This window comes from Oncorhynchus tshawytscha, unplaced genomic scaffold (assembly GCF_018296145.1).
Source record: "Oncorhynchus tshawytscha isolate Ot180627B unplaced genomic scaffold, Otsh_v2.0 Un_contig_14872_pilon_pilon, whole genome shotgun sequence".
NCBI classification, from domain to species: domain Eukaryota; kingdom Metazoa; phylum Chordata; class Actinopteri; order Salmoniformes; family Salmonidae; genus Oncorhynchus; species Oncorhynchus tshawytscha.
In genome coordinates, this window is record NW_024609581.1 from 65,001 (window position 1) to 88,364 (window position 23,364).

At 44.4% G+C, this 23,364-nt stretch overlaps 1 protein-coding gene across 1 annotated transcript in view; it reads left to right on the forward strand.

Moving 5' to 3' along the window:
• The first annotated feature begins 3,383 nt into the window (after positions 1-3,383).
• The window catches only part of trip4 (thyroid hormone receptor interactor 4), an 82,186-nt gene continuing 62,205 nt past the window's right edge, over positions 3,384-23,364 (forward strand). The window contains exons 1-10 of the mRNA XM_042316043.1: positions 3,384-3,588; positions 4,022-4,200; positions 4,452-4,804; positions 4,966-5,041; positions 6,727-6,835; positions 8,040-8,255; positions 8,759-8,888; positions 9,497-9,690; positions 12,299-12,423; positions 12,651-12,742. Coding sequence (XP_042171977.1) covers positions 3,509-3,588; positions 4,022-4,200; positions 4,452-4,804; positions 4,966-5,041; positions 6,727-6,835; positions 8,040-8,255; positions 8,759-8,888; positions 9,497-9,690; positions 12,299-12,423; positions 12,651-12,742 — 1,554 coding nt within the window. The 5' untranslated portion in view covers positions 3,384-3,508. The remainder of the gene's footprint in view (positions 3,589-4,021; positions 4,201-4,451; positions 4,805-4,965; positions 5,042-6,726; positions 6,836-8,039; positions 8,256-8,758; positions 8,889-9,496; positions 9,691-12,298; positions 12,424-12,650; positions 12,743-23,364) is intronic.

The window sequence follows — 23,364 nt, forward strand, 5'->3', positions numbered from 1 at the left end:
TTGCTATACTTTCAGCACTTCAGTTCATCAATAAGAGCATAAACTTTATTACAGTATCACCTACATAACATATAATGTCCATATGGTCTTCAAACAGCAAGAGCATACCTGATATGGTGATCCCTCAGAAATGTAGTCATTGCATATATGGGTATTCAAGAGCATACCTGATGGTGATCCCTCAGAAATGTAGTCATTGCATATATGGGTATTCAAGAGCATACCTGATATGGTGATCCCTCAGAAATGTAGTCATTGCATATATGGGTATTCAAGAGCATACCTGATATGGTGATCCCTCAGAAATGTAGTCATCATATATGGGTATTCAAGAGCATACCTGATATGGTGATCCCTCAGAAATGTAGTCCATTTTAGGCATTGCATATATTACATATGTTAGAAATGATTATTGAATATGGGATACATCTGTATGTGATCCCTCAGAAATGTAGTCATTTTTTGGGTATTCAAGAGCATACCTGATAGTGATGAAAAGTCATTGCATTGGGTATTCAGGCATACCTGTATGGTGATTATTTTCTAATGTAATCCATTTTAAGAAATGTAGTCATTGCATATATGGGTATTCAAGAGCATACCTGATATGGTGATCCCTCAGAAATGTAGTCATTGCAATCATGGGTATTAAGCATATAATGATTCTGAAAAACAGCTCTTAAATGTCATTGTTTACAACATTGGGATGTCATTTGTAGCCAGCAGCATGTTATTTATTACATATAAACCACCTTTCTCAGATAGTCAGTGCTTGACCTGGACAGGAGCTCACCGGACTGAGGACCAGCACCTAAATCTTTCTACTGCTGGAGCTCATGTTCCTCTTATACATAATATTATCTCAAAAGTACTGTGGAGCTCCTTGTTCCTCTTATAGAATATTATCTCAAAAGTACTGTGGAGCTCCTGTTCCTCTTATAGAATATTATCTCAAAAGCACTGTGGAGCTCCTTGTTCCTCTTATAGAATATTATCTCTCAAAAGTACTGACCTTATAGAATATTATCTGGAGAGCTCCTGTTCCTCTTATAGAATATTATCTCCTCTGGAGCTCCTGTTCCTCTTATATAATATTATCTCAAAAGTACTGTGGAGCTCCTTGTTCCTCTTATAGAATATTATCTCAAAAGTACTGTGGAGCTCCTGTTCCTCTTATAGAATATTATCTCAAAAGCACTGTGGAGCTCCTGTTCCTCTTATAGAATATTATCTCAAAAGTACTGTGGAGCTCCTGTTCCTCTTATAGAATATTATCTCAAAAGTACTGTGGAGCTCCTGTTCCTCTTATAGAATATTATCTCAAAAGTACTGTGGAGCTCCTGTTCCTCTTATATAATATTATCTCAAAAGTACTGTGGAGCTCCTGTTCCTCTTATATAATATTATCTCAAAAGTACTGTGGAGCTCCTGTTCCTCTTATAGAATATTATCTCAAAAGTACTGTGGAGCTCCTTGTTCCTCTTATAGAATATTAGCCTAAAAGTACTGCGGAGCTCCTGTTCCTCTTATAGAATATTAGCCTAAAAGTACTATGGAGCTCCTGTTCCTCTTATAGAATATTAGCCTAAAAGTACTGTGGAGCTCCTGGTCCTCTTATAGAATATTAGCCTAAAAGTACTGTGGAGCTCCTGTTCCTCTTATAGAATATTAGCCTAAAAGTACTGTGGAGCTCCTGTTCCTCTTATAGAATATTATCTAAAAAGTACTATGGAGCTCCTGTTCCTCTTATAGAATATTAGCCTAAAAGTACTGTGGAGCTCCTGTTCCTCTTATAGAATATTAGCCTAAAAGTACTGTGGAGCTCCTGTTCCTCTTATAGAATATTAGCCTAAAAGTACTGTGGAGCTCCTGTTCCTCTTATAGAATATTAGCCTAAAAGTACTGTGGAGCTCCTGTTCCTCTTATAGAATATTAGCCTAAAAGTACTGTGGAGCTCTTGCACCTAGATATTTAACAGTACCGGCAGCCAACATTAGTTCTGACACCTATTTCAGTCCAAGTCAAGCACAGCAGATAGTCAAGATTTCACTTGGAGCTCATTCAACAGAGCCATTATGGTAAGAAGGAAACTAAGTGGATTGTGCTAAATATTTGCTGAGTGTGACAAACCACCAACACCCATTTCTTAAATAAATCTTTGTTATCAAAAGAGCATTTGTGCACTGGATAATTTAATGCTGCAGTAATGGATAGGCATATTCCACTTAGTATTTTGGCACCCTTTCCATAATCATACTGGCAGTAGAATGTTGAACAAATCAGACTTGAGGTACTGGAACTATGGCCCATAAAAGGCATTGTAAAGAGTATTTGGTATCTACTATATAACAATGACATGCCTATAAAGTTTTATTCTCCCTGCAAGTACAATGATGAAGTTGAAATTTTGTCTATTGATTTCAGATTGAGGCCGAGGTGGGTCTACGACTGACAAACTTTATATAGGCCTAGTTACTTACTGTATAAACATTTGTAAAGGCTGATTTTTAGAATTATATTATTTGTGGCTATTTGATGTTCTCCGGTTAACTTTAGGTGAGCTAAACTTCTACATATGCTAGAAATGTGTATCTAACTACACCTAACTCATCTTTCAGGGAAAGTAGGCTATGCTTATTGCATAGTCTCCCTAGGCAGACGGGTTGCTTCCCAGGCTCCCACATGCTTTAGGTCTTGGATTGAGAATACCTACTGCATGCATTTGATAGCAGTTCACTGAGATGTTCATTCCATAGAGATGTATAGAGGACTCTAGTGCCCAAAAGCCTGGTTAAAAGTGGGCAGCACCATGGAGGACTTTCAACATTAAGTAGTCAACTGGATGGGACTTCCTATGGGTTCAGGAAGGATCACATAATTCCATCCAGGTCATCAGGAGGGATCAGCCAAATAATTATACTCCTGAGCAAACATTTCATAACTGCAGGCGGCACAAAATTGCCAACCTTGACTGTAAGCCTGTTGAGACAACACACTCCAGGTGGCAGTATGCACCCTTTCAGTTTATTTACCAAACGTTTATCTGCCCATGCTTTCACAGATGACATAATGGGGCAGATACAATGTTGCAATCTCAATACATCTCTATGGTTCATTCTCACAGAGGTTTTGTCAATTCCTAAACTGCCACCTAGTGACTGTAATGCTGAATCAAGCTTATAGGCAAACGAGGCACGTGACTTGCTGTAATAAAGGTGGGGTGGCTAAAACCTACATTGTTGTTGTTCTGTATGGTTGAAATGTTCACCTTCCGTGTGATTTGATTATATGCTGACATTTTATAATTATTCGTATTGTATGAAGTCATTGACATAATTTTCTGTCAAAGTTGGGAGGAACCTTCAGTATCCTTTAGTACACGGTTTCTGGTGGGAAGGGATTCTTTGTTGCACTCTGCGTGCCCATTTGTTATTCAACCGGCTTACAACAGGAGTAGCTAACATCCTTATATTGAAATTGCCATATTAAAGTTGTTTTAACTTTCATAATGTCGGATGCCTTGCTTCAATGGTGTGTGGACCAGTTGCACCACAACTTTGGCTTGGAGGCCAGTGAAGACATAGTCCAGTAAGTAGCTAACGTTAGCTAAATGTTGATTTAAGATAGTGAGCTAGTCATTGCTAGCAAGCTAGCTGTCAGTCTTTTGACAGTTGCCCCTCTTGTTAAAGTTAATACAATTGTCAACGACATCATGATTACTATTAGGTCTGTGAACTTGTCAATCTTTCCAGTTCATTCAGCTAGCAAGATATGTAGCCATTTGCACTTGCCTGCTAGCTAGCTAGCTTTTCCAGGTGGCCATATCTTAATGTCACTTCGTCAAAATCATAGTATAAGTTACTAAGCCAAAGCATGGACTGACTGACTGACTATGAGATGGACGTAAATCAAGGTTTACCAAAGTAGGCCTAGCTGTCATAGGGCAACATTTCAACAACGAGCTCCACTATCTAGGCTAGCTATAAAAGCATTTCATTGACATACTTCTCACTATCAACAGGTATATTCTGTCCATCGACAATGCGGACGAGATAGCAGAGTATGTTGGGGACCTCCTTCAGGGCACTGATGGAAGGAAGAAGCAGTTTATAGATGAACTCCTGGACAGATGGCAGCGGTCTCAGACACTGACTCCTGACAGCACTGGCCTGTTCCCAATAAACTCTCTGTCAGGAACAGGTAGGATGCCTTCTTCCGTTGCCACATTGGCACTGACCTGTTGTCTTATTGTTTGATATGTTTATTTTTAAAGTTATATATATTTTATAAGTAGTTTTCTTGTCAGGCTATATGGTTCCTAATGCACAATGCCAACAGTAGTGAGTCTGAAGACTGTTGTAATGTCCATCCTGTCCTTGTTAAGTGACTGTCCAAACACAGTAACAAGTACATGCATGAGAGGGAAAGCTAACCAGTATATGCTTCTCTAGATGCTCAAGACATGTCCAAGGACTCCCAGAAGAAATCCAAGCGCAAAGGCAGGAACAAGCAAGAGGTGATGGCTGTTAGCCAAGCAGAGCCTGAGCCTGAGGTGGTGAAAACTCCCATTGACCTAATGAAGGCCCAGGAGAGCGGCAGCTCCTCGTCACAGAAGAAGAAGAAGAACACATTTGTGAGCCTCTACAATAAAGAGGGCCAGGACAAGCTGGCTATCCTGCTGCCCGGGCGCCATTCCTGCGAATGTCTGGCCCAGAAGCACAACCTCATCAACAACTGCATGAGCTGCGGACGCATTGTGTGTGAGCAGGAGGGATCAGGGCCCTGCATCTTCTGCAGCAGCCTGGTGAGAAAACAACCCGTTTAGATCACCTGACCTCTAACCTTATGATTGTTTTATGTTTCCCCAGTAAGTCATTAGAATGCATGTTACTAATACAAATTCAATGTGGCCTCTTAGAGAAGTATTTTCCCCTGGTTTCGCGTGTTCTTCTATGAATTAACCAGGTATGCACCAAAGAGGAGCAAGAGATTCTGCAACGAGACTCCAACAAAAGTCAGAAACTGCGCAAGAAACTTATGGGTGAGACAAGCCACCAGTAGTATCTATCTACATAGCATATTAGAGAGTTGTTGAAGTCATTTACATACACCTTAGCCAATTACATTTAAACTCAGTTTTTCACAATTCCTGACATTTAATCCTAGTAAAAAGTCCTTGTCATAGGTCAGTTACGATCACCACTTTATTTTAAGAATGTGAAATGTCAGAATAATAGGAGAGAATGATTTATTTCAGCTTTTATGTCTTTCATCACATTCCCAGTGGGTCAGAAGTTCACATTCACTCAATTAGTATTTGGTAGCATTGCCTTTACATTGTTTAACTTGGGTCAAACGTTTCAGGTAGCCTTCCACAAGCTTCCCACAATAAGTTGGGTGAATTTTGGCCCATTCCTCGTGACGGAGCTGGTGTAACTGAGTTAGGTTTGTCGGCCTCCTTTTTCAGTTCTGCCCACAAATTTTCTATAGGATTGAGGTAAGGGCTTTATGATGGCCACTCCAATACCTTGACTTTGTTGTCCTTAAGCCATTTTGCCACAACTTTGGAAGTATGCTTGGAGTCTTTGTCGATTTGGAAGACCCATTTAGGACCAAGATTTAACTTCCTGACTGATGTCTTGAGATGTTGCTTCAATATATCCACATAATTTTTCTCCCTCATGATGCCATCTATTTTGTGAAGAACACCAGTCCCTCCTGCAGCAAAGCACTCCCACAACATGATGCTGCCACCCCCGTGCTTCACGGTTGGGATGGTGTTCTTTGGCTTGCAAGCATCCACCTTTTTCCTTCAAACATAATGATGGTCAATATGGCCAAACAGTTCTATTTTTGTTTCATCAGACCAGAGGACATTCTCCAAAAATACGATCTTTGTCCCCATGTGCAGTTGCAAACCGTAGTCTGGCTTTTTTATGGTGGTTTTGGAGCAGTGGCTTCTTCCTTGCAGAGCGGCCTTTCAGGTTATGTCAATATAGAACTCGTTTTACTGTGGATATAGATACTTTTGTACCGGTTTCCTCTAGCATCTTCACACGGCCCTTTGCTGCTGTTCTGGGATTGATTTGCACTTTTTGCACCAAAGTACGTTCATCTCAAAGAGACAGAATGCTTCTACTTCCGGAGCGGTATGACGGCTGCATGGTCCCATGGTGTTTATACTTGCGTACTATTGTTTGCACAGATGAACGTGGTACCTTCAGGCATTTGGAAATTGCTCCCAAGTTTGAACCAGACTTGTGGAGATCTTTAATAATTTTTCTGTGGTCTTGGCTGATTTCTTTTGATTTTCCCATGATGTCAAGCAAAGAGGCACTGAGTTTGAAGGTAGGCCTTGAAATACATCAACAGGTACACCTCCATTTGACTCAAATGATGTCAAATAGCCTATCAGAAGCTTCTAAAGCCATTACATAATTTTCTGGAAGTTTCCAAGCTGTTTAAAGGCACAGTCAACTTAGTGTATGTAAGCTTCTTACCCACTGGACTTGTGATGCATTGAATTATAAGTGAAATAATCTGCCTCTAACCAACTTGCCAAAACTATAGTTTGTTAACAAGAAATTTGTGGAGTGGTTGAAAAACGAGTTTTATTGACTCCAACCTAAGTGTATGTAAACTTTTGACTTCAACTGTATCTACAGAGCATAGTAGGGAGTTGTTTGAATTCTATTTAATGTCTGTGTGCCCGTCTTTGTCTCTCAGAGGGGGCATCGGAGAGGGGCTATCTTCCACACCAAGAGGCAAAGATGAAGACAGGGTTAGAAAAGGCCCTTCAACATAAAGACAAACTGCTGGAATACGATAAGAACAGGTTGGGATGTAGTGTGCATGTAGTATTGATGTGATTTCACTCTCTGTTTAAAGTCAAATTCTTTATACTTTCTTCCTGATGCATTTGGAGGCTGTGTCCTTAATATGTGGAGGCTGTGTCCTTAATATGTGGAGGCTGTGTCCTTAATATGTGGAGGCTGTGTCCTTAATATGTGGAGGCTGTGTCCTTAATATGTGGAGGCTGTGTCCTTAATATGTGGAGGCTGTGTCCTTAATATGTGGAGGCTGTGTCCTTAATATGTGGAGGCTGTGTCCTTAATATGTGGAGGCTGTGTCCTTAATATGTGGAGGCTGTGCTTAATATGTGGAGGCTGTGTCCTTAATATGTGGAGGCTGTGTCCTTAATATGTGGAGGCTGTGTCCTTAATATGTGGAGGCTGTGTCCTTAATATGTGGAGGCTGTGTCCTTAATATGTGGAGGCTGTGTCCTTAATATGTGGAGGCTGTGTCCTTAATATGTGGAGGCTGTGTCCTTAATATGTGGAGGCTGTGTCCTTAATATGTGGAGGCTGTGTCCTTAATATGTGGAGGCTGTGTCCTTAATATGTGGAGGCTGTGTCCTTAATATGTGGAGGCTGTGTCCTTAATATGTGGAGGCTGTGTCCTTAATATGTGGAGGCTGTGTCCTTAATATGTGGAGGCTGTGTCCTTAATATGTGGAGGCTGTGTCCTTAATATGTGGAGGCTGTGTCCTTAATATGTGGAGGCTGTGTCCTTAATATGTGGAGGCTGTGTCCTTAATATGTGGAGGCTGTGTCCTTAATATGTGGAGGCTGTGTCCTTAATATGTGGAGGCTTAATATGTGGAGGCTGTGTCCTTAATATGTGGAGGCTGTGTCCTTAATATGTGGAGGCTGTGTCCTTAATATGTGGAGGCTGTGTCCTTAATATGTGGAGGCTGTGTCCTTTAAATATGTGGAGGCTGTGTCCTTTATATATGTGGAGGCTGTGTCCTTTGTATATGTGGAGGCTGTGTCCTTTATATATGTGGAGGCTGTGTCCTTTATATATGTGGAGGCTGTGTCCTTTATATATGTGGAGGCTGTGTCCTTTATATATGTGGAGGCTGTGTCCTTTATATATGTGGAGGCTGTGTCCTTTTATATGTGGAGGCTGGGGCTTTTATATGCCGATGACAGGAGTGAGATTACCTTCATATCCCCTCCCCCTGTTTACATCGACAGTACGCGACGAACGCAGGTCCTGGATGACGAGTCAGACTACTTTGCCACCGACTCCAACCAGTGGCTGTCGCCTAGCGAGCGCGAGCACCTGAGGAAGAAGGAGGAGGAGCTACGGGATCTTCGCCACGCCTCCAGGAAGGACAGGAAGATCACGCTGGACTTCACAGGCCGACAGGTGCTTGACGAGGGAGAGAATAACAGTCATTACTACAACAAGTGAGTGAATGACTTGAAAACATCTCAATTCACACCACAGGAGGTTGGTGGCACCTTCATTGGGGAGGACAGGCTCGTGGTAATGACTGGAGAACAATAGGTGGAATGGTATCAAACACATGTTTTCTATGTGTTTCAATGCCATTCGCTTCGTTCCAGCCTTTATTGGGAGCCGTCCTCCCCTCAGCAGCCTCCACTAATTCACACCCTACTTCTCATATAGTTTACTACTGCAGACCGGAGCACCATGGACTTGTTGATAGGACAACATGTCAGGTAGAGCAGAAACAGACTTAGTCCCAGGCTTAGTTATGTGAGTGCTTGGGTTACATAAACAAGAGTAGGTTTTTAATACACCCTTCAGACATTCACAACACAGTGATAACCTCCATTTCTCCTGGTAATGTATCCACACTGTTACAGCTAGAGGGGTTCACGTGTGTGTAGTTTGAAACGAGGCATCTAAAAAGCATCCTACTGACCACACTCCTTGGTGTTTTTAGGTTTGACGAGACGGTCAAGGCCCTCAACACAGGCACCAAGGGGAAAGCTCCCCAACGCCCTGAGGGACCAGCGGGGCGGCAGCACCTGAGAGAGCTGGTCAACCCCAACATCGTACAGGCTGCACCCAAGGTAGGACACACACACACACAGTATTTTCTCATGACATGGTGGCGTGTCTGTTTACCCTGGTAAATCCCTCTAAATCAAAATCAAATTTATTTATATAGCCCTTCGTACATCAGCTGATATCTCAAAGTGCTGTACAGAAACCCAGCCAAAAACCCCAAACAGCAAGCAATGCAGGTGTAGAAGCACGGTGGCTAGAAAAAACTCCCTAGAAAGGCCAAAACCTAGGAAGAAACCTAGAGAGGAACCAGGCTATAAGGGGTGGCCAGTCCTCTTCTGGCTGTGCCGGGTGGAGATTATAACAGAACATGGCCAAGATGTTCAAATGTTCATAAATGACCAGCATGGTCAAATAATAATAAGGCAGAACAGTTGAAACTGGAGCAGCAGCACGGCCAGGTGGACTGGGGACAGCAAGGAGTCATCATGTCAGGTAGTCCTGGGGCATGGTCCTAGGGCTCAGGTCCTCCGAGAGAGAGAAAGAAAGAGAGAAGGAGAGAATTAGAGAACGCACACTTAGATTCACACAGGACACCTCTACAGCTGCTAACATTTTGTCAACATAATTCTGTGAATCTCTACTCATTTCTTTCTTTACCATGCATCTCCAGTGGGTGGACGTGGGCAGTGGCCCTCGGAGATCTCAGGATAAAGGTGTTGTTGGTACAGAGGGAGACGGCGCTGTAGGCCCAGAACGCTCCAGACTCCGGCTGCAGGACAGAGAGCTGCAGGAGATGGCTGACGGGGGCTGGTGCCTCAGCATGCACCAACCATGGGCCTCGCTACTGGTCAAAGGAATAAAAAGGTACAGAACACTCCAGTAATGGGCCTCGCTATCGGTCAACAGCATCCCTACTGGCCATGCTGTTGGTCAAACGCATCCCTACTGGCCATGCTATTGGTCAACAACATCCCTACTGGCCATGATATTGGTCAAACGCATCCCTCCTGGCCATGCTATTGGTCAAACGCATCCCTCCTGGCCATGCTATTGGTCAAACGCATCCCTCCTGACCATGCTATTGGTCAAACGCATCCCTCCTGGCCATGCTATTGGTCAAACGCATCCCTCCTGGCCATGCTATTGGTCAAACGCATCCCTCCTGGCCATGCTATATCAGGAAGCACATAACACACTAACAATAGGCCCTGCAAAGACATTGAGTAGGAACAAAACACAACAAACAATGGACTATGTTATTGGTAAAAAGCATCACTATTGGTGTTGTTTTTGGTCAAAAGGCAGCCTTTTTGACTAGCCATTACAAAGAAGTGTTACAAACTCATGTATGTAGTCCTCCGTAGCTCAGTTAGTAGAACCTGGTCCTCTGTAGCTCAGTTAGTAGAACCTGATCCTCTGTAGCTCAGTTAGTAGAACCTGATCCTCTGTAGCTCAGTTAGTAGAACCTGGTCCTCTGTAGCTCAGTTAGTAGAACCTGGTCCTCTGTAGCTCAGTTAGTAGAACCTGGTCCTCTGTAGCTCAGTTAGTAGAACCTGGTCCTCTGTAGCTCAGTTAGTAGAACCTGGTCCTCTGTAGCCAGTTAGTAGAACCTGGTCCTCTGTAGCTCAGTTAGTAGAAACCTGGTCCTCTGTAGCTCAGTTAGTAGAAACCTGGTCCTCTGTAGCTCAGTTAGTAGAACCTGGTCCTCTGTAGCTCAGTTAGTAGAAACCTGGTCCTCTGTAGCTCAGTTAGTAGAAACCGTCCTCTGTAGCTCAGTTAGTAGAACACGGTCCTCTGTAGCTCAGTTAGTAGAAACCTGGTCCTCTGTAGCTCAGTTAGTAGAAACCTGGTCCTCTGTAGCTCAGTTAGTAGAAACCTGGTCCTCTGTAGCTCAGTTAGTAGAAACCTGGTCCTCTGTAGCTCAGTTAGTAGAAACCTGGTCCTCTGTAGCTCAGTTAGTAGAACCTGGTCCTCTGTAGCTCAGTTAGTAGAACCTGGTCCTCTGTAGCTCAGTTAGTAGAACCTGGTCCTCTGTAGCTCAGTTAGTAGAAACCTGGTCCTCTGTAGCTCAGTTAGTAGAAACCTGGTCCTCTGTAGCTCAGTTAGTAGAACATGGTCCTCTGTAGCTCAGTTAGTAGAAACCTGGTCCTCTGTAGCTCAGTTAGTAGAGCACGGTCCCCTGTAGCTCAGTTAGTAGAACACGGTCCTCTGTAGCTCAGTTAGTAGAACCTGGTCCTCTGTAGCTCAGTTAGTAGAAACCGTCCTCTGTAGCTCAGTTAATAGAGCACGGTCCCCCTGTAGCTCAGTTAGTAGAACACGGTCCTCTGTAGCTCAGCTAGTAGAACCTGGTCCTCTGTAGCTCAGCTAGTAGAACCTGGTCCTCTGTAGCTCAGCTAGTAGAACCTGGTCCTCTGTAGCTCAGTTAGTAGAACCTGGTCCTCTGTAGCTCAGTTAGTAGAACCTGGTCCTCTGTAGCTCAGTTAGTAGAACCTGGTCCTCTGTAGCTCAGTTAGTAGAACCTGGTCCTCTGTAGCTCAGTTAGTAGAAACCTGGTCCTCTGTAGCTCAGTTAGTAGAAACCTGGTCTTCTGTAGCTCAGTTAGTAGAGCACAGGCCCCCTGTAGCTCAGTTAGTAGAGCACGGTCCCCCTGTAGCTCAGTTAGTAGAACACGGTCCTCTGTAGCTCAGCTAGTAGAACACGGCCCCCCTGTAGCTCAGTTAGTAGAGCACGGTCCCCCTGTAGCTCAGTTAGTAGAGCACGGTCCCCCTGTAACTCAGTTAGTAGAGCACGGTCCCCCTGTAGCTCAGTTAGTAGAACACGGTCCTCTGTAGCTCAGCTAGTAGAACAGCCCCCCTGTAGCTCAGTTAGTAGAGCACGGTCCCCCTGTAGCTCAGTTAGTAGAGCACGGTCCCCCTGTAGCTCAGTTAGTAGAGCACGGTCCCCCTGTAACTCAGTTAGTAGAGCACGGTCCCCCTGTAGCTCAGTTAGTAGAGCACGGTCCCCCTGTAGCTCAGTTAGTAGAATACGGTCCCCCTGTAGCTCAGTTAGTAGAGCACGGTCCTCTGTAGCTCAGTTAGTAGAGCACCGTCCTCTGTAGCTCAGTTAATAGAGCACGGTCCACCCCTGTAGCTCAGTTAGTAGAGCACGGTCCCCCTGTAGCTCAGTTAGTAGAACACCGTCCTCTATAGCTCAGTTAGTAGAACACCGTCCTCTGTAGCTCAGTTAGTAGAGCACGGTCCCCCCCTGTAGCTCAGTTAGTAGAACACCGTCCTCTATAGCTCAGTTAGTAGAACACCGTCCTCTGTAGCTCAGTTAGTAGAGCACCGTCCTCTGTAGCTCAGTTAGTTGAACATGGCGATTGCAATGCCAGGACAGTGGGTTTGATTCCCGGGAACACCTGTATGTTAAAATGCATGACTGCAAATCAGTCTGGATTAAAGCGTCTGCTAAAAGGAATATGATGTGTGTCCAGGGTGGAGGGGAGGAGCTGGTACACATCCCACCGCGGGCTCCTGTGGATAGCAGCTGCAGCCAAGAGGCCCACCCCTGAGGAGGTCACTCAGGTGGAGAACATGTTCCTTCAGATCTACAAGAGAGGTACACACACACACACACACACACACACACTGTTACACACACAATCTACCACTTTCTCTGGACCCCCCCCCACACACACACACGGTTACACACACACTGTTACACACAGACAGTCTACCACTTTCTCTATCCCCCCCATACACACGCACACACCAATCAATTAAAATATTTATTAGGATGTATGTAAACATACTGTTGACTCTCACCGACCACCTTCCTCTCCCCAGATCTTAAGTTTCCTAAAGACTACCCCACCGGCTGCCTGCTGGGCTGTGTCAACATGACCGACTGTCTGTCTCAGGAGCAATACAAGGAGCAGGTTAGTGTGACCACGTACCTTCCTACACACACGCTTCTGTACACTGGTACGCGTACGAACATGCCCAGACACTCCGAGTACTTAGCTCTCTGTGAAGGCTATGTGATATTCTCCTGGTTAGTGTAGGAACCACAGACACTTCTAACAGACAGACAGGACATAGTTTCAGCCTGGCTGGCGTGACACGCCCAACACGTCTCAAGTCTTTTCCCCTCCCTCTCAGCCAAGAAAACAAACCAAGAGTCTGGAAAAATGTATGGAATTTTAAACTGTCTGTTCCCGGAATATTGTTTTTGACTGACGAGTTGCTCTTGTTCCAAGCGGTAGTCATCCTCTTAGATTAAACTGGGATGAAATGCTTTGTTCCAAAATAATCCTGTCATTATTGTTTAAAGCAATGCAGAAATGGATTTTCAAAGTCAACATAATTACAAGGTAATAGGTGTCAGGTAACAGTTCCTGTGCCCCAGAATACCAAGGTAACCTGCCTGAATGACTACCGACCCGTAGCACTCACATCTGTAGCCATGAAGTGCTTTGAAAGGCTGGTCATGGCTCACATCAACACCATTATCCCAGAAACCCTAGATCCATTCCAATTTGCATACCGCACCAACAGATACACCGATGACACAATCTCTATTGAACTCCACACTGCCCTGTCACACCTGGACAAAAAGGAACACCTATGTGAGAATTATATTCATTGACTACAGCGAAGCATTCAACACCATAGTGCCCTCTAATCTCATCACTAAGCTAAGGATCCTGGGACTAAACACCTCCCTCTGCAACTGGATCCTAGACTTCCCGATGGGCCGCGCCCAGGTGGAAAGGGTAGGTAACAACACATCCGTCACTCTGATCCTCAACATAGGGATCCCTCAGTGGTGCGTGCTCAGTCCCCTTCTGTACTCCCTGTTCACTCATGACTGCATGGCCAGGCACGACTCCAACACCATTATTACATTTTCTGATGACACAGCAGTGGTAGGCCTGATCACCAACAGCGATGAGACAGCCTATAGGGAGGAGGTCAGAGACCTGACCATGTGGTGCAAGGACAACAACCTCTCCCTCAACATGATCAAGACTAAGAAGATGATTGTGGACTACAGGAAAAGGAGGACCGAGCACGCCCCCATTCTCACCAACGGGCTGTAGTCGAGCAGGTTGAGAGCTTCAAGTTCCTTGGCATCCACATCACCAACAAACTAGAATGGTCCAAACACAGCAAGACAGTTGTGTAGAAGGCACGACAAAGCCCATTTCCCCCTCAGGAGACTGAAAAGATGTGGCATGGGTCCTCAGATCCTCCAAAGGTTTTACAGTTGCACCATCGAGAGCATCCTGATGGGTTGCATCACTGCCTGGTATGGCAATTGCTCGGCGTCCGACCGCAAGGCACTACAGAGAGTAGTGCGTACGGCCCAGTACATCACCGGTACCCCCTGCATATAGCCTCCACGTTGACTCTGTACGGGTACCCCCTGTATATAGCCTCCACGTTGACTCTGTACCGGTACCCCCTGTATATAGCCTCCACGTTGACTCTGTACCGGTACCCCCTGTATATAGCCTCCACGTTGACTCTGTACCGGTACCCCCTGCATATAGCCTCCACGTTGACTCTGTACCGGTACCCCCTGTATATAGCCTCCACGTTGACTCTGTACCGGTACCCCCTGCATATAGCCTCCACATTGACGTACCCCCTGTATATAGCCTACCCCCTGTATATAGCCTCCACATTGACTCTGTACCGGTACCCCCTGTATATAGCCTCCACGTTGACTCTGTACCGGTACCCCCTGCATATACCCTCCACATTGACTCTGTACCGGTACCCCCTGCCTCCACATTGACTCTGTAGCCTCCCCTGTACCCCCTGCATATATAGCCTCCACGTTGACTCTGTACCGGTACCCCCTGTATATAGCCTCCACATTGACTCTGTACCGGTACCCCCTGCATATACCCTCCACATTGACTCTGTACCGGTACCCCCTGTATATAGCCTCCACATTGACTCTGTACCGGTACCCCCTGTATAAAGCCCCGCTATTGTTATTTACTGCTGCTCTTTAATCATTTGTTTTTATTATCTCTTACTTTTTTTCCTTACCTGCATTGTTGGTTAAAGGCTTGTACGTAAGCCTTTCACTGTAAGGTCTACACCTGTTGTATTCGGTGCATGTGACAAATAAAATGTGATTGAACAAGGATAGTTAATATAATCTAATTCAGTTAGTTACTGTATGAACATGTAACTTTAGATTGGTGCTAATAGGTATGTAGCCTCGCAGTTAAAGCATTGGGCCAGTAACCGAAGGGTCGGTGGTTCGACTCCCCAAGCCGACTATGTGAAAAATATGTTGTTGTGCCCTTGAGCAAGGCACTTAACCCTAATTGCTCCTGTATGTTGCTCTGGATAAGAGCATCAGCTAGATGATTTAAAATGTAAATGTATCTGGTACAAAGCATAGCTTTTTTATAGCTTTGTTTGCCTTTTCCAGTCTTGACACACGTATTTATTTCATCTCAGCACTAACACACCTGATTCAAATAGTCCACTAATAATCCAGTTGAAGTAGAACGTGTTCAACGGCTGGGCATCCCATAGAGACACAGATTGCCAGAGGTACGAAGTAACTAACTACTCTTGTTACTGTAATTTAGTAGCTTTTCAGAGTACTTGTAAAAAATAATTGTTGTAATTTTAGTTTTATTTCCCAGAGAGGAACCGGTTGGTGATTTAGGCTAGGGTGTAATTGATTCTACTACAATGACATCATTGGCTTTCCTCTTTTCCTCCCTACTGCTATACAACTTCTAACCAGCAGAGGGTGTACTGCACCACTTCAGCATCAACCCACAGCCAGCCATTTTACACTGACTGGAGGCTACAGCACAATCACCATAAAAGCACTGCTGAACCACAACACAATTCAACCCACATTACTCCCCTTCTCTATCGTCTAAAACACAAACGTGATCAACCAAACCCACATGGTATTAAGTTAACCCACGTTCCCATTACGTCTAGAGCAGTTAGATGAGATGGAGAGAAACGCTGTATTTCAGGGAGGCAGATTGACTCGCATCACCCTTTGATGTATAATGAATCAATCGGGTGCGCTGGGGCTCTCGGTGGTCTTTAATCTTTTGCCTTTCATGCTGTTTAAATGTGGAGATGCCTCAATGCCTGGATGGCCCAGTAAGGCCGTACCACTCCACCCAAACCACTATGACTGAGGCTGCCAGCAGCTCTTTGAACATTGTACTCTTTCTAACATGGATTGATTGAAAGCTATGTCTGTTTTTGTTTTAACCATGAGGAATGGGGATCTTTGTTGTTTTGGTTCGGTTTATTTAGAATGGTTTGGTGGTGGGGGGGTTTCCATCGGCTCCCTGTTCCTATGGAGGTTTACCACAGAGGTTTTGAGCTGGTTCTTTTCTACTATGTCAGCCATTATGTTGACCAGCGAAATCACTGTCTTAAAAAAAAGGAAGCATGTTGTTTTGTGTTCCGTGCGTGTCTGGGTGATTCCTTGAACACTAAAAGACCCTGAGTTTAGGGATTTTCACAAAATGTAATCCATGGAAGGGTCCTTTTGAGGAATATGAATATCTGTCAAATGAGTGTGACCATTTAAAAATATAAACATGAATATTGAAAATATATATATATTTTTTAGATTAGGTCATGTGTGTGTGTGTGTGTGTGTGTGTGTGTGTGTGTGTGTGTGTGTGTGTGTGTATGTATGTATATATTACACACACACACACACACACAGAGTGGGGCAAAAAAGTATTTAGTCAGCCACCAATTGTGCAAGTTCTCCCACTTAAAAAGATGAGAGAGGCCTGTAATTTTCATCATTGGTACACTTCAACTATGACAGACAAAATGAGAAAGAAAAAAATCCAGAAAATCACATTGTAGAATTTTTTTATGAATTTATTTGCAAATTATGGTGGAAAATAAGTATTTGGTCAATAACAAAAGTTTATCTCAATACTTTGTAATATAACCTTTGTTGGCAATGAGAGGTCAAACGTTTTCTGTAAGTCTTCACAAGGTTTTATCAGACTGTTGCTGGTATTTTGGCCCATTCCTCCATGCAGATCTCCTCTAGAGCAGTGATGTTTTGGGGCTGTTGCTGGGCAACACGGACTTTCAACTCCCTCCAAAGATTTTCTATGGGGTTGAGATCTGGAGACTGGCTAGGCCACTCCAGGACCTTGAAATGCTTCTTACAAAGCCACTCCTTCGTTGCCCGGGCGGTGTGTTTGGGATCATTGCCCTGCTGAAAGACCCAGCCACGTTTCATCTTCAATGCCCTTGCTGATGGAAGGAGGTTTTCACTCAAAATCTCACGATACATGGCCCCATTCATTCTTTCCTTTACACGGATCAGTCGTCCTGGTCCCTTTGAAGAAAAACAGCCCCAAAGCATGATGTTTCCACCCCCATGCTTCACAGTAGGCATGGTGTTCTTTGGATGCAACTCAGCATTCTTTGTCCTCCAAACACGACAAGTTGAGTTTTTACCAAAAAGTTATATTTTGGTTTCATCTGACCATATGACATTCTCCCAATCTTCTTCTGGATCATCCAAATGCTCTCTAGCAAACTTCAGATGGGCCTGGACATGTACTGGCTTAAGCAGGGGAGATAAGGGGAGAAACTGTTTCCAGTTTCAGAGATTTTTGTAGTTTGTTCCAGCAGAGAACTGGAAGGAGGTGGTGAAAGGAGGAATTGGCTTTGGGGGTGACCAGAGAGATATACCTGCTGGAGCGCATGCTACAGGGGGGTGCTGCTATGGTGACCAGCGAGCTGAGATAAGGGGGGACTTTACCTAGCAGGGTCTTGTAGATGACCTGGAGCCAGTGGTACTGACTGGTTTTCTGATCCACACCCCTACCTTTTTTTATGGTATATGTGACCAACAGATGCATACTGTATGTACAGTGGCTTGCAAAAGTATTCACCCCCTTGGCATTTTTCCTATTTTGTTGCCTTACAACCTGGAATAAAAAAAATAAAAACACATTTGGGGGGGATTTGTATCATTTGATTTACACAACATGCCTACCAATTTCAAGATGCAAAATATTCTTCAATGCAAAACTGCTCCAGCTCCTTCAAGTTGGATGGGTTCCGCTGGTGTACAGCAATCTTTAAGTCATACCACAGATTCTCAATTAGATTGTGGTCTGGGCTTTGACTAGGCCATTCTAAGGCATTTAAAAGTTTCCCCTTAAACCAGTCAAGTGTTCCTTTAGCAGTATGCTTAGGGTCATTGTCCTGCTGGAAGGTGAACCTCTGTCCCAGTCTCAAATCTCTTGAAGACTGAAACAGGTTTCCCTCAATAATTTCCATCCATCATTCCTTAAATTCTGACCAGTTTCCCAGTCCCTGCCGATTTAAAAACATCCCCACAGCATGATGCTGCCACCACCATGCTTCACTGTGGGGATGTTGTTCTCAGGGTTATGAGCTGTTGGGTTTGCGCCAGACATAGTGTTTGCCTTGATGGCCAAAAAGCTCAATTTTAGTCTCATCTGACCAGACTACCTTCTTCCTTATGTGACTTTTGGCTTTTGGCGAACACCAAACGTGTTTGCTTATTTTTCCTTTGAAGTAATGCCTTTTTTTCTGGCCAGCTCTGGAGTGTACAGCTTAAAGTGGTCCTATGGACAGATACTCCAATCTCCGCTGTGGAGCTTTGCAGCTCCTTCAGGGTTATCAGTCAAATGTATTTTTAAAGCCCTTCTTACATCAGCTGATGTCACAAAGTGCGGTACAGAAACTCAGCCTAAAACCCCAAACAGCAAGCAATGCAGGTGTAGAAGCACGGTGGCTAGGAAAAATTCCCAATAAAGGCCGGAACCTAGGAAGAAACCTAGAGAGGATGAGGGGTGGCTAATCCTCCTCTGGCAGGGCCTGGTGGAGATTATAACAGAACATGGCCAAGATGTTCATAGATGACCAGCAGGGTCAAATAATAATAATAATCACAATGGTTGTAGAGGGTGCAACAGGTCAGCACCTCAGGAGTAAATGTCAGTTGGCTTTCAGAGTATCTCTACCGCTCCTGCTTTCTCTATAGTTGAAAACAAAAGGTCTGGGACAGGTAGCACATCCAGTGAACAGGTCAGGGTTCCATAGCCGCAGGCAGAACAGTTGAAACTGGAGCAGCAGCACGACCAGGTGGACTGGGGACAGCAAGGAGTCATCAGGCCAGGTAGTCCTGAGGCATGGTCCTAGGGCTCAGGTCTTCAGAGAGAGAATTGGAGAAAGCATACTTAAATTCACACAGAACACCGGATAAGACAGGAGAAATACTCCAGATATAACAGACTGGTCCTAGCCCCCGACACAAACTATTGCAGCATATATACTGGAGGCTGGGACAGGAGGGGTCGGGAGACACTGGCCCCGTCCGACGATACCCCGGGACAGGGCCAAACAGGCAGGATATAACTTTGGTTATCTTTGTTCCTTCTTTGATTATTGCCCTCCTTGTCTGGTCTGTGAGTTTTGGTGGGCGGCCCTCTCTTGGCAGGTTTGTTGTGGTGCCATATTCGTTCCATTCAGTTTTACAATGGATTTAATGGTGCTCCTTGGGATGTTCTAAGTTTAGAGTGAAAAATTGATAACCCAACCCTGATCTGTACTTATCCACAACTTTGCCCCTGACCTGTTTGGAGAGCTCCTTGGTCTTCGTGGTGCCCCTTGCTTAGTGGTGTTGCAGACGCTGGGGCCATTCAGAACAGGTGTATATATATTGAGCTCATGTGACACTTAAATAAAGTCCACCTGTGTGCAATCTAACTAATTATGTGACTTATGAAGGTAATTGGTTGCACCAGATCTTATTTAGGGGCTTCATAGCAAAGGGGGTGAATACATATGCACACACTACTTTTCTGTTTTTTAGACATATTTTTTTATTTTTTCATTTTTTTTTACCTCAGCAATTTGGACTATTTTGTGTATGTCCATTACATGAAATCTAAATGAAAATCTATTTAAATCACAGGTTGTAATGCAACAAAATAGGAAAAACGCCAAGGGGGATGAATACTTTTGCAAGGAACTTCCCAGTCATGTCAAATCCAAAGATTAAGGCCTAATTAATTTATTCCAATTGATTGATTTCCTTATATAAAGTAACTCAGTAAAATCTTTGAAATTCTTGCATGTTGCGTTTTATGTTTTTGTTCAGTATATATTGTTGAACATCATATATTCTACTACGGGCATGCCAAAGTTCCAGAGTGGGATTTCTGCTACTTTTAGCATTAACAGAGGGAATGTGAAAATGGATTCAAAATGGTCGACCTCTGCTGGGGATTTGAAGGATGTGTAATGATACAATTAAACAGAGGGCTGTGATTGGTTATATTGACTACTATGCTCATAACTTTAGAGTATATTATCTTCAACCATATATAGAAAAATGTGGCAAATCAAAAATGATTTATTTTCAATATTCATTTGTATGTTTTCTCAATTATGCTCTAAGATACAAATGTCAAATATACAGTATGTCAACAATCCTTCCTCCATAGGACAATGGATTCCATTTTGGGAAAATCCCCCAAAATCTTGTTTATTTTTTTAATCTAGTTTGGTGAAGATGCACCCTGTCTTTAATTGACCTGGCTGTTTGTTTTATTTCCCCGGATGCGATCGGGACAGTGAAAACATCTGTGACTGCATCTCTGCCACCCCTACACACACACACACACACACACACACACACACACAAACTCTCACTCACCCCCTCATACACACACACATTAGCTCTAATGAGATATTGGCACACTTATTTTTTTAATGAGATATATAAACTGTGCTGGTGAATTGTAATTGGCTCTGATTACTTTGCTGTACGGGTGATTCTGAAGTCCGTGTGTGTTGGAGGTGACTAGACAATGGCAACAAATCACTCTTATTTTTTTCACTTTTACAATCAAATGATATATTTTTCATGTATTTTTCCTGTTTAAATGGTTCAGTTTAGCTGGAGTGACCTAATAGGCGTCGTACATGGAAATAGGATAACCTACATCTGGGAAATGTACTAAACCTTGAGACTATTTGAATAGGAATCTTTCCCTTTGTTCAGTCGTCTTTCTCTCACCTTCCCAACCTTTTCAGGGCCATAAAATCATGTCGGGGGCTGTGTGACCGCCCTTTCATCTGTGTGTGTGTGTGTGTGTGTGTGTGTGTGTGTGTGTGTGTGTGCGCGCTTGCAGAGAGGTACACAAGGCAGCCATAAATAAAAGCCCATTTCAATGTAGCCTTTCAGGAGAGGGAGGATGAAGTGGAGACCAGCTAGAAACTACACAGGACTAGAGTATAGCCTAAATACTGTATCATCCTTCGAGTAGTGTAAATAAATACGTAGGAGTGTGTGGATCGCTCTCCATTACCTTCACACTAGTCATTTAGCCGTAGCCGCCTGTTTTCCCATGTTAGATAATGGGAGTTAGCATAACGTGGCTAGCGCTGTAGCTAGCCCGCTCCCTAGAGCTGCCGTGTGTGCGGCAGGCAGGGGATTTACTGTGTTGTAGGGCTGGGAGTTGCCAGGGACCTCGCAATATGATATTGTCATCATACTCGGGTGCAGATTCGATATGTATTGAGATTCTCACGATTGTATATGTATTGCAATTCGATGTTCCAAACATATTGCTGCTGCAAAGGGACAAGGAGCTCTGAGAAAACCAGTTCTGATCAGTCCTGGAAATAAAAGTGCTGAAAACAAATTGCCTCCGTATTTAAAAAGATGATCGAGAACAAGCTAAGTAAAATATGGGAATATTGGTGCAGGTACAGAAAACTAGCACAAAAGTAATATAGCGATATTGTCAAGACGATACAATATATCATCAAACGTAATATCCCGATATGTAACTGTGTCAATGTTTTCCCCCATCACTACTGCCATGGCAGGAGGGGAAATGATGCTTCCTCAGTCCACACGAGGCTTACCGCCCACCTCGCTGTAACCTGCTCCCGGGTATCAACAGCCTGCGGAGGGAAGAGGAGAGGGAGGGAGGATTGGGTTGGGAGAGAGGTGGGGGGGTTGTCGAGGGGGAGGATGTAGGGAGGAAGGAATTAGGGAGTGGTTGAAGTGACAAGGGTGAGGGAAATGGAGGATGGAGGGAGAATAGAGAGAGGGGGTGGATGGAGGGAGAATAGATAGAGGGTGGATGGAGGGGTTGATGGAGGGAGAATAGATAGAGGAGGAGGGGTTGATGGAGGGAGAATAGATAGAGGAGGAGGGGTTGATGGAGGGAGAATAGATAGAGGAGGAGGGGTTGATGGAGGGAGAATAGATAGAGGAGGAGGGGTTGATGGAGGGAGAATAGATAGAGGAGGAGGGGTTGATGGAGGGAGAATAGATAGAGGAGGAGGGGTTGATGGAGGGAGAATAGATAGAGGAGGAGGGGTTGATGGAGGGAGAATAGATAGAGGAGGAGGGATGGATGGAGGGAGAATAGATAGAGGAGGAGGGGTGGATGATGAGGGAGAATAGATAGAGGGGTGGATGGAGGGAGAATAGATGGAGGGAGGAGAGAGGGGTTGATGGAGGGAGAATAGATAGAGGAGGAGGGGTTGATGGAGGGAGAATAGATAGAGGAGGAGGGGTTGATGGAGGGAGAATAGATAGAGGAGGAGGGGTGGATGGAGGGAGAATAGATAGAGGAGGAGGGGTGGATGGAGGGAGAATAGATAGAGGAGGAGGGGTGGATGGAGGGAGAATAGATAGAGGAGGAGGGGTGGATGGAGGGAGAATAGATAGAGGAGGAGGGGTTGATGGAGGGAGAATAGATAGAGGAGGAGGGGTTGATGGAGGGAGAATAGATAGAGGAGGAGGGGTGGATGGAGGGAGAATAGATAGAGGGGTGGATGGAGGGAGGGAGAATAGATAGAGGAGGAGGGGTGGATGGAGGGAGGGAGAATAGATAGAGGAGGAGGGGTGGATGGGAGGGAGAATAGATAGAGGAGGAGGGGTGGATGGAGGGAGAATAGATAGAGGAGGAGGGGTGGATGGAGGGAGAATGGATAGAGGAGGAGGGGTGGATGGAGGGAGAATAGATAGAGGAGGAGGGGTGGATGGAGGGAGAATAGATAGAGGAGGAGGAGTAGATGGACAGGGGGAGGTGGGGAAGTGAGAAGAGTGAAATATGTATGGGAAAGGTATTTGCATTAAATATGTATAAAGGCGTTATAAGTCCATATGGACAGGGTTGTGAGTGAGGTAATGACAAGGTAAGGAATGAAGTAGGGGGTGTGTTTATTATTAAGGACAGAGAGGGAGACAGAGAGAGGATAAAAGGGGATTTGATTGAGAGAAAGAGAACAGGCGAGTGTTTTTGAGTGATTGAAGGAAGGAGTAGGTTTCTAACATATAATTGCCAGTTATTACCACTGTGCAGCAAGCATTCATGTAGGGCTGTGATGGTCATGGTATTTTGGATGACGGTAATTGGCCACAGTAAAAAAAATATTTAAAAAAGCCCACTTTCTCATCTCCTCCGCTCCTGACTGCATGTGCTGCCATAGAAATATAATGAATAGAACGGTCATCCCCATTCAA